Genomic DNA, 14,962 nt, shown 5'->3' on the forward strand with positions numbered 1-14,962 from the left:
GTTTCATTCTTTTACTGCCTGCACCAGCTTCTCCCCGTCGGCTTGTGCTGCTGCTCGCTGCACTGGCAACACCCGGGCATATCTCAGCCACTGAGCAGAGGCAACATGTGTGAGAGGAAACAGCAGAGACAGAGACTGAATGAGAGCTGGAGAGAATGGAGAGGGATTGGGATAGGATGTGGACGTGGATGTGGGCAGTTGAGCAGTAAAAGCTGCAGCAGCCTGACGCAGCTAGCTTGAAAACAAAAGCTCTTTTTGCAATAGAGTGCTGCAGGAATGAGTCCTAAATAAATCAGCATATTTGTGCACATCCGGTTCCTCGATCTTAGAAGTCAACGGGTTTGTTGACAGTGTTTGTGGTTGGATGCCTGAGGTAAGGACTGTGGTTAACACGAGAACGAAAACCCTCTGGTCCATGTCGAGGCTCTTTAACAATGCGGTTACTAACAAGTGTCTAAATGAGACGACTGAACGTCCTCACTAGAGCACTAGTCCTCCTTTAGCTTTGTGGTGGTGACGTGAAAGTTATGCAGCCTAATGTTAGCTTTTTACTTGATCATTTACGCTTCAAAAATCATTAAAAGGTGGCGTTCATTTGTGAAGATTATCCTGTTAAACAAAACATGTCAGTATCATAAATGTTTGTTTCCCACAGAGCTTATTTCCTGCTCTAATCCAGAATCCAGTTTTTTGTCAGGGAACCAGGACGATGCTAACTTAAAACGACGTCATCCCTGCAGCGCTCAATGAGCTATGACTAGTATCAAGCCTCAAAGCTGCTTTATGCTTCAATGACAAAAGAAGAGGGAGAAACACACTAGACAGAAGAACAGAGGGCAGGGTGGAGGAGAGACTGAACTATAAAGTGCGTGTGTGTGTGTGTGTGTGTGTGTGTGTGTGTGTTAACAGAAGTGGCTCTTACCTTCTGTAGAGGACAAGTGGAACGACTTGGAGCGAACAAGCGGACAGGTCACCCTGCGCTTTAGGCTCATATCGTCATAGGAGGAGAAGCATCTGACGGGGAAAATTAGATTTGGCATTTAAGTCGTTTACGTCGTCAAGCTTCCTACAGTTAGTGGCAGGACAGGAGCGACTGCCTTAAACAAGCAGACAGCACGTGAAGTTACACAATACGTTCTATTTAAAAAGTGGGTGTAGGGCTTTAAGATGACAGAGATGAGAACGGGAGAACAATTATATTGCCCTATTCATATGTGGTGTGTGTGTGTGTGTGACAGAGACTAACCTCTTGGGGCTGGGGTAGTGGTTGCTCTTGGGGAGGGCAGCAGCGGTGGGAAGGGGGGCGGGAGAGGCGCTGCGGCAGCACTGCAGACACAGCAGGAGGCCCAGAGACAGGCACAGAACCAGAGAGACCACCAGGTAGCTCTGACGGTCAGACACCTGCAGAGGAGCAGTTCAACAGGGAGACAGTGAAGATGCTGTGCAAGTCTGAAAGTCACAGACATTTAACAGATCACAATGTTGTGCACATACATATAAAAGCCTTTCCCAACATTAAGCTTTAAGAGCCGTAGCGAGAGCCTCGGTAGACGGCGCGTGATCATTTCCCTGTTTAACTCCACAGATGTGCTGTGCAGCACTAGTTCCATGTCGTCTACTCAATTTCAGTACATTTACGACATCAAACACATCGTTGCTGAGATCATTCCGAGCAGGAAACCTACCACGTTTATTTTGTGTCGTGAAGAGCTCAAACTCTCTAAACGCATACGATAAACAGACCGTGAGCACTACGTGAGCTGTAGACAATACAGCGGTTACAGGTACCTCTCTCTGCAGCTGGCCGACTGTGGCGGTGAGATTGAGCATCAGCCTAGTGACGTTCTCCAGCTGGCTCTGCAGGAACTGGATGGACTCGGTCTGCTTCTGGTCCTGAGAAGCACAAGTTACTCGTACTATCAGACAACTAGTTTATGGTTTACGCTTCGACGACTCTTGCTCTCATGGCCTTCGTGTAAACTGACCTGCTCCTCAGCAATGCGGGAGGTGTTCTGCAGTTTGATGATGGTCTTATTGAACGCTCTCTGCATCTCCTCCATCTGTTTACGGTATCTGAAATGCAAAAATGACAACCTTGTAAGGAACCGTTCCACAGTTTTGAGAGAAGTGCTATGTAGTTATTAGGCTACACTTCAAAAGGCTCCCTGTGTCCTGTGGCTTACCTCTGGCTGAGCTCCTCCAGGTATCTGCCTGACAGACTCATGTTCATCTCCAGGGCTTTGATCCTGTTGTTCAGCCTCATGAAGACGCTCTCCTTCTGGTTGGATCCGTGCACCGCGCCGTTCAACAACATGCCGTTCCCCAGCATCGCCCCGCCGTTATAATCCCCTCCGTTCTGCAGCTCTGCATAGAAGTCTGTGGCTGTCCGGTGGACGTTCCCGTTAGTGCTCAACAGGTCCTCGTCCACCGCGTCCTCCACCCGGTGGGGCTCCCCGGTAGGAGCGAGAGAGTCCCCCTGCTCCCCGTGAGTCTGAGAGGCCTGGACACTGTGTCTCTGAGAGTCCCCACCGTCTGCACCTGACTTTACTGTGTCTGTGTGGGTGTCAGTCAGCGGGAGAGCTGTTGGTAGTTCAGTTGGAGGGGGGAGGAGGTCCTCAGGCCTTGATGCAGTGGGAAGAGACTGAACGGGCTGCTCCTTGACGGGGGGAACCACAGCACCGGCAGAGGCCGTCTCAGAAGCTACAGCAAGTGTGGGAGAGCTGCCAGTAAGAGCTTGGGTGGCGCTGCTGCCCTGCTGCGTCTCTGGGACAGTGACAGCTGGGAGGGGTGGGGTGGGGACGGGGTCGATGGCTGCGTCTTTAATGGGAGGGAGCTGCTTCTCCTCCTCGTGGGACGGGGTGGGCGACGCCAGGGAGCTGTGGGCGTCAGAGAAGCTGTGAGGGGGGATAGTGGCTGTTCTGCTTGGCTCTAGGAGGATGTTGAGCTCTGGAGTGTGTGCCTCAGCGGGGGTGTGAGCGTTTGGATGCGTGGTGTGCACCTCACCCAGGGTTTTTCCCTCACTTAGGCCCTGAACAGGCACCTCGGGCTCTGGAGCCTTTTCTGCGAGGGGGAGGGCTTCCTTGAGAGGTGTGGGAACAGGGGCAGGGATCGGCGGGGGGGTGTATGTGAGGGATGGTGTGTTTGGGTCGGGGTGTGTCTGAGCGCCCAGCTGCCTCCGCCTCAGGCTGCGGAGTCGCTCCTTGGCCAGCCTGGCGGAGCACCAGCGGTGGAGCAGCTCCGGCAGGGTGGCCATGCAAGACAGAGACAGCGAGAAGGAGGAGAAAGGACAGTAGGTCTGGTTCTCCCACTGGTTCCTGTCCGCCTCCCGCCGCGTCGCCTCCTCTTTCTTCTCCTCCTCTTCCTCCTCTCCCTCCTCCTCCATCAGGGTGACGGTAGACTGTCGGGGCTCTTCGTCGTCGTCCTCCTCCTCCACCAGCGTGACAATCTTTCTGTCCTCCTGGGAGTCGGGGGATGAGGGGGAAGGTGTGGAAGAGTCACTGGAGACTGCAGAGTCCTCTTGGATTGCAGGGTGTTCTGGCTCTGCCGGCTCCAGTCTGGACCAAAGACACAGACACTAATTTAGGAGCATATCAACAGAGACTTTTGTGGAGAAGAAAAGTGACGTAAAACAATCCCAACTTAGTCGTATTCTAGCTTAACTCATCTTTCTGTGAGGTAGAAACCACTTCACATACATAATGGTTTATCATCGATCATCTTTAATTGGTCTTACATTACGGAGTCCTGAGGTGTTTCAGGCGTATCTTCTGCGCTCTCCTTCTTCTCATCCCCCTCTGCTGTTATATTACCTAGCACTTAGAAAAGAAAACACAACAATTAACCTGAGAACAGGACTTTAATAACACTTTGTCACTATTTAAGAGTGCACAGAAATCCCCAAACCCCCCCCCCCCCCCCCAATCCAATGTGGCTGAAGGAGGCAAACAGTAGAACAGAGACACTTTTTCTGCTGCTCAGTCTGGCTGGCAAGCCTGTGTTTGGGAAAGCCATAAATACTGTGAACCGGTCGAGTCCAGTTTGAACTGGACCAGCTCTTCCCTGCTTACTCTACGTGTCTAAGTGGAAATCACAACTGGAACTGGATGGAGTTACATCCTATGACAAAAAGTCAAATGCTGACTTTGTGGACTTCCATTTCAATAGAGCGCTTCATTTCTGTGGCAGCTCATAAAAAGCCAGTTTTCCCTTTAACTCGATGCCCCAGGGGAAAAGCTGAGAGACGGAGTGATTTTGAGGCAGCTCTCTGTGGGGTAAGCAGGCCAAGGAGCAAGCCTGGCGTCATAGCCTCCCCCCCTCAGTCTTAATTCATCTACGCTCCTCTCTGCCATCCCGCCCACAGCCAAATAAACATCTTGGCTCTCCACGCTCAACATACACATGGACATTCAAAGCAACGCATATGCTCGCACTGTAGAGAAGGGAATAAAGTGACCCAGATTTAGAGGCAGTTAATTTAAACAATATGTGGGGAGACGGGACCGGCCGGCGGTTAGAGGCAGAGAGAGGGAGAGAAGGGGAGGCTGAACAGAGTGAGAATGAGCAGAGCGCAAGAAAAGAGGAAAATGCTGTTTCTAAAACAGTCTCTGTGGCGTAAAATGTGAAAAACACCAACTAGTGTTCTGTAATATTGCCAAAATAAAGTATTTATATAGTTGAATGAATGTGTCTCTTCTCTTATGGCCATAAACTCTGCGTGGAACCTTTTGATCTGTTGTTTTTGGGAGCTCAATGTTTATTTGCTAAATATGTTTCCATCCGCTATATTTGCATGTTTCGATGTTGACATGTTTGTTTCCATTTCAATGAATAGGTTTTCAGCTGTGATAAGGTTGCTCATAGAGAATGAAAGCAAGTGCACGTCAGGGCCTATTGTTACTAATAAAAGAATATGTACAGACGTAATAATGACGAGCCTTTCATCTCTTAAGATATAAATAAGCCGGTTACTGTGTGTCAAGCGTCTCTGAAATCTACACTTTTGAGAAGGCTTGCAGCCTTTGACAGTTTCACTTCATCCATAAGAGAAATATAAAATACATTGTTCACTTAACTCAGCGTGTGGAAATTTCTGCTGCAAACTATGCATAGATTTCAGATTTCCAAGAATATGTTATAATATCATAATCAGTACTGTTAACATGGTGCAGAATCCAACAAACACAGACCACAGTGGTTTTATTTATGTCTTCCCACTTTAGAAGGATAGAACAGGATTTAGATGGAACTTCAGAGAAGTGGCCACAGAGGGAGTTGTGGAAATGAAAGGTGAAGCAGAATGGGAAAAAAAGCAACAGGAAGGCCTTAGTGGATTAAATAAGATGAGCTAAAATGAGATGGAACTTTACTAATCCCACAGCAGAGTAAAGATATGAGCACATATGAGGGATGAGTACCTCCTGTTAACGTTCCACCCTCCAGCTCTGGTTTGCCGCCCAGCACATTCGCAGCAATGTTGTTTACCATGTTTAGGATGGCATCTGAAAGAAAAAAACACACACACACACACACACATTACAGTTATGTTGAAAGGCATGAGGTTCCTGGTAAATACGTCGACAGGCAGCAGCACGTGGACCAACACGTGTTGATGAAACCACAGGCTTTGCCATGCGTTTTCCCCTCTTTTCCGTCAGGCTTTCCTCACGTCCCCTTCTACCTTGTTAAGGTCCCCTCTGAGTCTGCTCATCTGAAGAAAGAAAGCATGTGTTCGTCTGCTGGTTTTCATGGTTAGAGGCCTGAAGGTTTGTGTGGAGCGGTGCACTAGTCCTCACATTGCTCAATCAGGAGACAGAGGGGCACCAGTGTGTTTGCGTGGTTTAAAAAAAAGAAAAAGAAAGTCGAGTGCAAGCTCTGCAACCCAAACCCTGGTCTACACCTACAGTATGTGTGAGACCAAGTAGGTTAAGACAACACTACCCTACAGGGGATGAGTCCATATTTAACCCACACTGGGGCTTCCATGGGTTACTGCACTGAAGATTGTGCATCCTGAACACTCACATGGTGTATAGAAACAAGGGGAATTGTTTTCTTTTACATATAGTAGGCATTTTAAGATTGGAAGTCCCCAAACTGTACACTGCAGCCACAAACTCCAACAGAATGAGGAAGCGTTCCCTGCTCGGCCTTTTCAAAGTAAAAGTCTAGAAAAAAAGTCCCTGCTTCTAGCCCTTTAAAATCATATTGATTGTGTTACGATGTTACAGGATAGTTGTGATGTTTAGAAGTGTGTTTGTATGAGGTTCTTCTCCACAGTCAGTGTTCTACTACAGTAGATGAGTTTCCATCGATTAGTCCGTTTTAGTTTGTGACTTTATTGACATACAATAACACAAACTAACCGAGGAGGCAGCGTGCTCGCACCTCTTTTTGTAGGAGTCTAAAATACGTCCTCAGCAGAACATTACTTTGCTCCCGTGCTGGTTCTCCTGTCTGTTTCTATGAACTCATCTACTGTAGTAGAACCCTGACTGTGGAGGAGAACCTCAAAACATCCAAACTACTGTTGTAGCTTATTTGCTGTGAATGAGTCTTTGCTAATCTATACGTGTGTATGCATGTTGTGCGTCTGTGTGTACATACTGGTCGCTGAGCCAAGCAGGTTTTTAGAGGCCTTGTCCTCTGATGGTTGGTAGCCAGGTGGATAATCTGGAGAAGAAGACATACTGCAGGTTATATCTAGCAAAATACATGAAAATACACACAATACAAATAAATAACATTCAACTGTAAATTAACATTTTTGTGCTTTTATGGAATTTTTTAAAATATCACAAGAAGTCGATGAAGGGAACTCAGCCAGCTGATATAGTTAACTTCAGCACAAGGTACTTGGTGACTGAGTTGGTGAGTAAGAATGTAATTTGACTCTTCTCTCAGGGTCCTTTGTAGTCCAGTCATTTGCAGAGCATGCATTGTTCTACCAGGGGAGGCAGCTAAATGTAGTTTCATGTTAGTAAGTGCATTGATCCGTTTCTGGGAGTAAAATGGTAAATATGCAACCGGTCTCGACAAAGAAGATGAACAAGATATCCTTTAAAAACGTCCCATTAAAAGACGTAACGGGTCACCATCATACCATAGTCTTCATCCAAGTACTCCAGTCTCTCTGAAGGGTACTGGGAATCCGCTATCTCCTCGTACTCCTCCACCATGCTGGTACCAAACACCCTACAAAGAAACACACGTACGTACTGCGTTACACAGACAAACCTACCCACGGAAAAGGTTAAGGGTGAATGTTTCTCGGGAAAGGCAGCTGTTTAAAATCACGCTGCTCAGATCAGATCTGGAGACAAATGTTATCTCAAGTAACTTTACCCTTTTAAAGCCCCTTTGAACCCCAAGTGCAGTTCCTTGAGAACAAGCCCCCCGATGACATGTAGGTACACGTTCCTCTGGCTGTTTGTGAGATTAAGTGTGAGCACAGTGCAAGAGACGGCTTGAACTTTGGAGCAAATCTTACATGTGAACGGGGCAAACGCATCGACGAGTAACATGCAGCCAGCTCAATAATCTGATACTGAAAATACATCATAGTTCCAAGATTTAACTTTGTATGATTTAAAGGAGTTATATTAGAATAAATATAATATTCATGATTATTTTTTAATTAGTGTATAACCTGAAACTAAAGCTTTGTTCACACTACGACCAGCTGCATCCTGGCCGAGTCGCTGTTGAAGTTTTACTCGAACGCTCGTTGACGTAGTTATGTCGCTAAATAAAACTGGGAAGTAGCTAACAGCAAGAATACGTTTTAATTCCATTTTTTATACAGAGCGGAACAGGAACTGTGGGGAGAGAGAGAAGGGGACCCGAAATAGTGAAACACAAACATGCGATTGTTGACGATTTCGCTGCGTCATTAGAGCGCTGAAGGAAATTGAGGCCATTGAAAGTGACTTGTAGCCTGTTGCTTTGTCACTCGTAGTGTGAATACAGCATAATAATCTTTGTGTTTTCATGAGCTTAGACCGAGTCCTTTATATCTTCCACAGAGACATCCGAGTTTCTACGGTAGCCCAGAATGGTCAAACCAAACACTGGCTCTAGAGAGACTTAACGTTTTCACGTTGAAGAGACAAAGAAATGTATTCAGCTGGTTGTCTGCAACCTCACCACTGGATGCCACTAAACCCCACACGCTGGTCCTTTAATGCCGATTTAGAGTCAGGACATCAGGAAGAAAAGGCCGAGGGACAGAAAGGAAATTGGGAAGAGCCATTTACTGTCTTACCTGATGAGACTGAGTGGACAGAAGTGTTCTGATCCAAAGTGCGAGAGGAGTTCAACCTGCAGGGAAAATGGATAAACTGATAAATTAAAATGATCATTCACATACCAATGCCAATAACGCATGAATTAAAATGAGTGCCCGCTCTATTCACCCATAATCCACCAAATACAAGGATTGCCAAGCGGTGACAATGTGGTTTATGTGCATGTTTTACTTGTTTAAGATCTTTTGCATGCATTAAAGACGATGCTCTGCCAAAGCACACCCACTATAGTGTTCGACCATTACAAAGAGTGCGTTTCACAGCACGTCACAACCTCCGGCGGAGAGAGAAGAGTGCTGACCTTTATGTACTTGATGAACATCTGATGCGATAGGAAGACAGGCAAAGGACAGAAGGAGAGAGAAAGAAAACAAAGAGAAAGAGAATCAGTGAAGACTGATTCAAGCTACAAAGCAAGTCCAGCATTTTGGTTACAGTCCGGCTCTCTGATGAGACAAACACACTGCCGGTACTCTGCTGGATCTTTGTTCTGAAACAGGGACGGGACTAGAAAGAGGGTTTCTAACAAGCACTTAGAGAGAATCACAAGCAAGACAGAGGGACAGACGGACAAGCAGATGTAAAACATGACGATGGGACATTTCCAGCTGCTTAGATCAGTGAAACCAAAGCAGACAATCCTGAAACATTTCAGACAAAACTCAGATAATGTATTAAAATCATTTCATAACAGAGCCCATGAATCACCCGCACATCACACCCACACTGGCCACATAAAGAGGATAATCATCGGAGCATTAATCAACTGTTTAACAAGTCTGCAGAGTGAATACTTAGTGAGCACCACTGAGGGTAGAAGTGTGAGGGGAGAGACAGCTCAGAAAAGCACAGTCACTAGTATTGGGTGACACTGTGAATGTAGAGATGGTTTAAAAGTCTTAAGTTTAAATTAGTCTTAGCAAGAATGTCTGCAAGTACGGAAGCCCTGAGAGGGCAAACCATCTGGTGATCCATTTTCTCAGTCTGATCTAAATTGTTTTAACTCCCGTGTGTGAAAAGAATAGTTTTGCCAGTTACTCTTTCTACGTTACCCTTTCATTCATTTGTGGAAAAAAGTGGGGAAAAAAGTTTTGTTATTTGTTATTGTAATAACCATTTTGGCCACAAGAGGCTGAAGTACACCAAAGACTCTGTAGAAGAAGCGGACCAAGTCGTTGTGACGTCACTCATCGCTTTGCGGTGTGCGGTTTTGAAGCTTCAAGTTTGGCATTTTGGCTGTCACCATCTTGGTTTTCTGCCACCAGTGAATGGAAGTGACCGTATTTGGATTGTGGAGGACTGACGTAGAGACGCCGTATACAGCTCTGGCACCATCTTCCTAAAGCAAAGCCTGCTTTATGGTCTGTTTGACTCTAAATGGACCAAGATTTAATAACTAGAGATTTTGCCCATAAACTCATGTTTACAATGTTTACTGAGGTAATAAATCCAGATGAATAAAAACCTAACTTAGAAAAATGTCCCTGTTCTTAAGTCACAAACACAGGAGAGAAAACAATTAAGATCAGACTTTAAAAAAGGGATCTTGAGTTTTTTGTTTGCCGCTCGGGGCTTCCGTATCTTCATGTAAGTGACTTTAGCATAAGACAAACAATTGTAATCCTTTAACGTCACACCCCAATGATTTCATTTCCAGACTGTCTGCAACATTTGTCAACAGATTTCGGACCAACTTGAGCCGACAGGTTGTGACACCCAAATCTCAAATACAAACCAACCCGGTGGTAATAAGTATCTACCCTTCAGCTCTTACAAGAGAAACTCTGTCATGGACACACGGAGTCACATTTCTTCATCCAGTGAAGGGAGGAGGTTGGAGGCAGCGCTGATGGCTAACTTACCATGAAGTCATAAGAGGGTCCCCTGAGCTATAAATACAGCTTTAACCCACGGATAAGAAGCATGTGTCCGTGTGTGCTGTGTATTCATCAACTAGGAGCTGCAATATATTATACAATACTACTGAGGATGAATAAGTCCATTGTTTGTCGCTCTTCTCCTCGAGACATAAATGTACTGTTACAGCAGGAGGAAGAGGAAAAGTAAGTACCTTCACATATTTAGCATAAAGCTGCTCATCCAGTGGGAAGCTCTGGACTATGCGCTCATCACGGCCATGAAAAGTACCGAGCTTCACCCACTTGTTGGTCGGATATCTGCAGACAGAGGAAGAGAAAAGCAAGAGGAGCATTTTTTTAGGGGCTACAGTTTACTTCAACACACAATTCGACATGTTCTCAAAGGCTCTGTGTAAATGCCACAGTGCTCCGTGTGACTGGAGGTCTGTCTCTAAATGCCAGAGGGTGGAACGTATGAGATGGGGTGCGAGATCAGGCTGGAAATAAATCCCGACGGTGAAATCCAGGACTCAGACATCACCAGCTCTAGAAGCTCGAAAGCTAGAGCTGATAATACAGATGAAGAAGACGATGTGAACCAGTCCTGTGAACCAGTCCTGTTAACCAGTCCTGTGAACCAGTCCTGTGAACCAGTCCTGGTGGTTTAATATGATGTTGTTTGAGGAGGAGCCAGTTAGCTTCATGATCGCCCACAATCAGTAACTCCTTTCATCGATACTCTTCTGTCACCACACAATAAGCTGCTTGACATCCTCTCGGATCTATTCTTCGTATAGGTTTGTAATCCATCTATAATGTTGTCTTTACTTTAAGTTCATTAAGTTGGTTATTGTGTACAGATGCATCTATTGCATGTTTTGTCAAAAAATTTCATGTGGATGTACAATCGGTGTTGAAGGTAAATGTTGTCAATTGAGGCAATAAATTCCTCAGTGCGTGCTTTATTGACCAAGAAAGCAGAGTTCTCCTGCCAGCGGAGCAGTGCCTACATGTCCCAGGATGCATTGCGCACGAGCATCTGATGCCGGGAGGGTCCCTGACGGTCTCGTCCTCTGCACAGCTAATGCAGCCTCGGCCTCGCTTCGCTGCACTTCTGAGGCCGATTACTCTGATACGGCTGAATAACTGAGTCAGCTGAAATACTGTAAAATGCCTCCGCATATATATTTTGGGACGCCATTTTTTCTGTCCGTAACATGGCTAGTTTGCAATACAAGTGATGAAAACAAGGAAGGCTTAGACAGTCATCTAGAGCCCGCCTACTACAGATCCAAGCTGAAATAGCTTCCTGTAGCTCCTCCCTTCACCCAACTACTTCCCTGTCACACTAAATGACGGCGCTGGATGCAGAAAGAACTACAGATTTAGCAGCTGTGAACTCAGATTTCTGGGTCAACATAGCAGGCAGTGAGGAATTTATTGCTTCAATGGACTACATTTACCATCAACACTGATTGGATATCCACGTCCTTCTGTGATTTATGATATTGGGCTTTACAAATGACTTGAATCACAGGTGCTGAGCTGCTGTTTTCTTCCACTGTTCTTCAATAAACCAGGCCATTACATGCAGAAAGTCTTCCTCCCCATTTACTCAATTGTTAATCAAACGCAGGCGAATGAATCAGACTGGATGCCTGTGCTTCCTGCTGCACAGCCCAACACATTCTGTTCATCACACACCCACCACATGCCTCTGAGAACACGTCAGTGCATTTTAACACTGGTTGAAGCTGAACCGTGTGACGTTACCTGTCGCTGATGGAAACCAAAAAGTCTTTAGGTGTCGATGAGAAGAGCTCAAAGTTAGCGATGTCCAGCTGCTTGACTTGAATGGGCTCACAGAGCTCTATCACAAACCTGGATTGGAGGAGAGTAGAGAACGCTTGTGAAAAGACGACACTTGCGGATCTAACGTCAGCGTACCAGTAGTGCGTGTTAGCTCACTCACCAGATTTTGTTGCTGCAAGGATTCAGCATGTAAAGGTCCATATTCTCCATGAGAATAGCTGAAGTGCTCTGAATACAAGACGGAAGAATGAGAGAGAGAATTAGCATCCACCAGCATCACAAGTTTTAGATTTCAGTGCTCATAAGACTACATAACATCTGTCCCAGGTGAAGCTTTATGTCTTAACTTAAAGGGAAACTTTGTTTTCATCCACCATCTGATAAAAGATGGCGGTCGGACAGTCTGCATCCTTAGCTGTGTGTCGGTGTCTAACCTTGGCCTCGTTGTTGGAAGAGAGTATCTTGGCTCCACACTCCACGGAGGCGTAGTTATTCTTGAAGTTTTTCTGGACCTTCTTCACCGGATGGGGGCTGCCGCTGGTTGAGGTATGAAGAGACTGACCTGGACAGAGGGAGCGATACATTTTAGGCCCATTACAGACGCTGGAGAAAAAAAACAAAAGAGCGTCGCCTGAGAGGAACAAGTAGAGAGGTTACGCAACTACACATGAGCACACGCTCCGCTGACCACTGCACATGGCGTGCAGAAAAGAGAGAAGAGAGAGGGAGACGGTGAGAGAGATTGACGGGAATAGAACACAGGGAAGGAAGCTAAAGAGAGACGACAGAGGAAGACAATGTAAAAATGCAATAAGCTATAAGCAATAAGATGTAGATTAACACTGACATGTGAAGGCCTCCCTTTGTCTACAGAGGCTTCTCCAGGGCCCGTGTCACAGAGTGGGATCAACATCATCAGCTACCTCTGAGTTTTCCAGCTGGCCGTGGAGCAAAGCCTCTGGACTCAAAGCACTTAGCTGCTGATGTGACGTTTCCCTTTTCCATTTGTGTGCGTGCATCTAAATGTGTGTTTTAATAATGTATGCACTCACTCTTCTCCTTCTCCACCTCCATGACTTGTTTCTTCCACTCGTCGAAGGTGGGGATGTCTTCTTTGCTGGGTACCGAGGGATCGGTCTCTCTGGCAGTACTGCCTTGCCCTGCCTGAAACACACAGACGGGTGAATCACACACACACAGGCCCATAATGAAAGTTCAACTGTATCTATATCCGTCTACAATCACCTAATGCCCTGAATATGCTGATACCTTGACATAGAAAAAGTACAGCCCATTGTAAAGTAATCTAATATTGCTAAATAGGATTATTTGTGTCCTGGCATCAGTGAGCCACTACATGAATTTGCATGCTATGACCACCAGCATCCAACACACACGCATCGTAGTCAGCTAGCCTCTGGTCACTAAGGCTTTGAGATGCACTGAGCTGTGAATAATATTGTGATGGATTATATAAGCACCCTTTTGGACCTCGCAAGCCAGTCTGAGCCTAAAAATCCACCAACTTAGACGGCCTATTATGTAAACACCGTTATTCAGGAGTCACATATAGATCAGAGGCCAGAAGCACGAAAACACAACACGCTCAATCCCCCCTGAAAATGATTACGTTCCACCGGATACACTCGTCTTTCATTATCCTTCAACCGTGAACAAAAGCAACCGAAAGCAGCACGTCGACTCAGCGTTTGCTGCTTGGAACATTCAAATGCTGCCCTTTGCTCAAACAGCTGTTCACGCTGAATATTTATAGCTTTCATGGAAATCCAGACAGCAGTTGTGAGGAGAAGTGTCACTGAAAGGACTGACCCCGCAAAATGACAAACAGCACCGTCAGGCTACCCAGCACACTTCAGTGGGGTGTGAGCTGCAACACTGAGAACTGCAACACTGTAACACTGTCTATGACTCGCCTATAATGCATTATAAACACACTTATGATTCATTATATTCTGCTTATAGCATTGTGTAGTCATAGATATAAACACTCATAAAATATTCATAATGCTTCATAACAAGAAACATTTTAGAATGACTTATACGGTCAAGTTTCATAATGCATTATAATCACTGTTATAATGTATTATAATGCATTTACAAGTTAGTCTAAGAGGTAATTGTTTGCTTTAAGTAAAGTAAAAATGAAGTTTGCAACATTTTGTGTGTTCTTGCACATTATAAATAATTATAGAAAGATTTAAAATGATATTACTCTATGCTGATGATTATTGTTATATATTTATGAGTGCTTATAACTATGACTATTCAGTGCTGTAAGCAGATAGAACCACATTATAAGTATGTTCATAATGCATTATAGACATGGGCATCACAGAAGGTCTTTGAGAATAGTGTAATAATAATATTAAGTATATTTTAGCAGGATGGCTATTGTGTCACATGAAGCGAGCATGTTGACTGTGTCTCGTTCAATAGAAAGACGGACGGCTGTCATTTTTTAAATGTCCATCCTGATACCTTCAGCACTGTAATGCTCAAAACGGCACTGAAGCTGCTGACCTGCTTCTCTTGGTGGTTCTGAGAAATGTTGCCCTCCTGGTCCAAATCAGACGGCTCATCCTCCAGCTCCTGCTGTTCCTGGTCCACGTGGCCTGGAGTAGACTGGACCTCTGCTTCAGGACCAGAACTCTGGCTCTGGTCCGACCGCTGGTCCTCTATGCCGGCGTCATCCACACTATAGCACAGACACAGGGCCAATGAGGGGGAGAGGGAGGGAAGAGATGGTGATGGAGAGAGGAGGAATAAGGATAAAGAGGGGTTGAGAACACAAGGAAGCACTCTGCAAAACATTTTTAAAAATCCATTTATAATCCATTTATTTGACAGAATTGACCTTGGTTGTGAGCAGGCAGAACGATGGAAACAGAGAAAAAAAAAAAAAAAAAAAAAAAAAGCAGAAGTGGAGAGCAAGGCCAGCGGTCGACGGTTTCGCACAGCAGAGAGGTG

At 45.5% G+C, this 14,962-nt stretch overlaps 1 protein-coding gene across 5 annotated transcripts in view; it reads right to left on the bottom strand.

Annotated features, from left to right (window-relative positions):
• Positions 1-14,962, bottom strand: part of suco (SUN domain containing ossification factor) — a 39,621-nt gene that overhangs the window by 4,752 nt on the left and 19,907 nt on the right. For 4 of the 5 annotated variants that reach the window (XM_076087432.1, XM_076087430.1, XM_076087429.1 and 1 more), the window contains 17 exons: positions 14,516-14,690; positions 13,027-13,138; positions 12,409-12,536; positions 12,135-12,202; positions 11,936-12,043; positions 10,375-10,480; positions 8,605-8,625; positions 8,261-8,316; positions 7,100-7,191; positions 6,604-6,669; positions 5,415-5,498; positions 3,734-3,815; positions 2,184-3,554; positions 1,986-2,073; positions 1,789-1,893; positions 1,247-1,401; positions 923-1,014 (listed from right to left, as the gene is read on the bottom strand). In XM_076087432.1, coding sequence (XP_075943547.1) covers positions 923-1,014; positions 1,247-1,401; positions 1,789-1,893; positions 1,986-2,073; positions 2,184-3,554; positions 3,734-3,815; positions 5,415-5,498; positions 6,604-6,669; positions 7,100-7,191; positions 8,261-8,316; positions 8,605-8,625; positions 10,375-10,480; positions 11,936-12,043; positions 12,135-12,202; positions 12,409-12,536; positions 13,027-13,138; positions 14,516-14,690 — 2,909 coding nt within the window. The remainder of the gene's footprint in view (positions 1-922; positions 1,015-1,246; positions 1,402-1,788; positions 1,894-1,985; positions 2,074-2,183; positions 3,555-3,733; positions 3,816-5,414; positions 5,499-6,603; positions 6,670-7,099; positions 7,192-8,260; positions 8,317-8,604; positions 8,626-10,374; positions 10,481-11,935; positions 12,044-12,134; positions 12,203-12,408; positions 12,537-13,026; positions 13,139-14,515; positions 14,691-14,962) is intronic. The other variant, XM_076087431.1, reaches the window with a different exon arrangement.

The sequence above is a fragment of the Anarhichas minor genome, unplaced genomic scaffold (assembly GCF_050575085.1).
Source record: "Anarhichas minor isolate MPS153535 unplaced genomic scaffold, ASM5057508v1 ptg000010l, whole genome shotgun sequence".
NCBI lineage: Eukaryota > Metazoa > Chordata > Actinopteri > Perciformes > Anarhichadidae > Anarhichas > Anarhichas minor.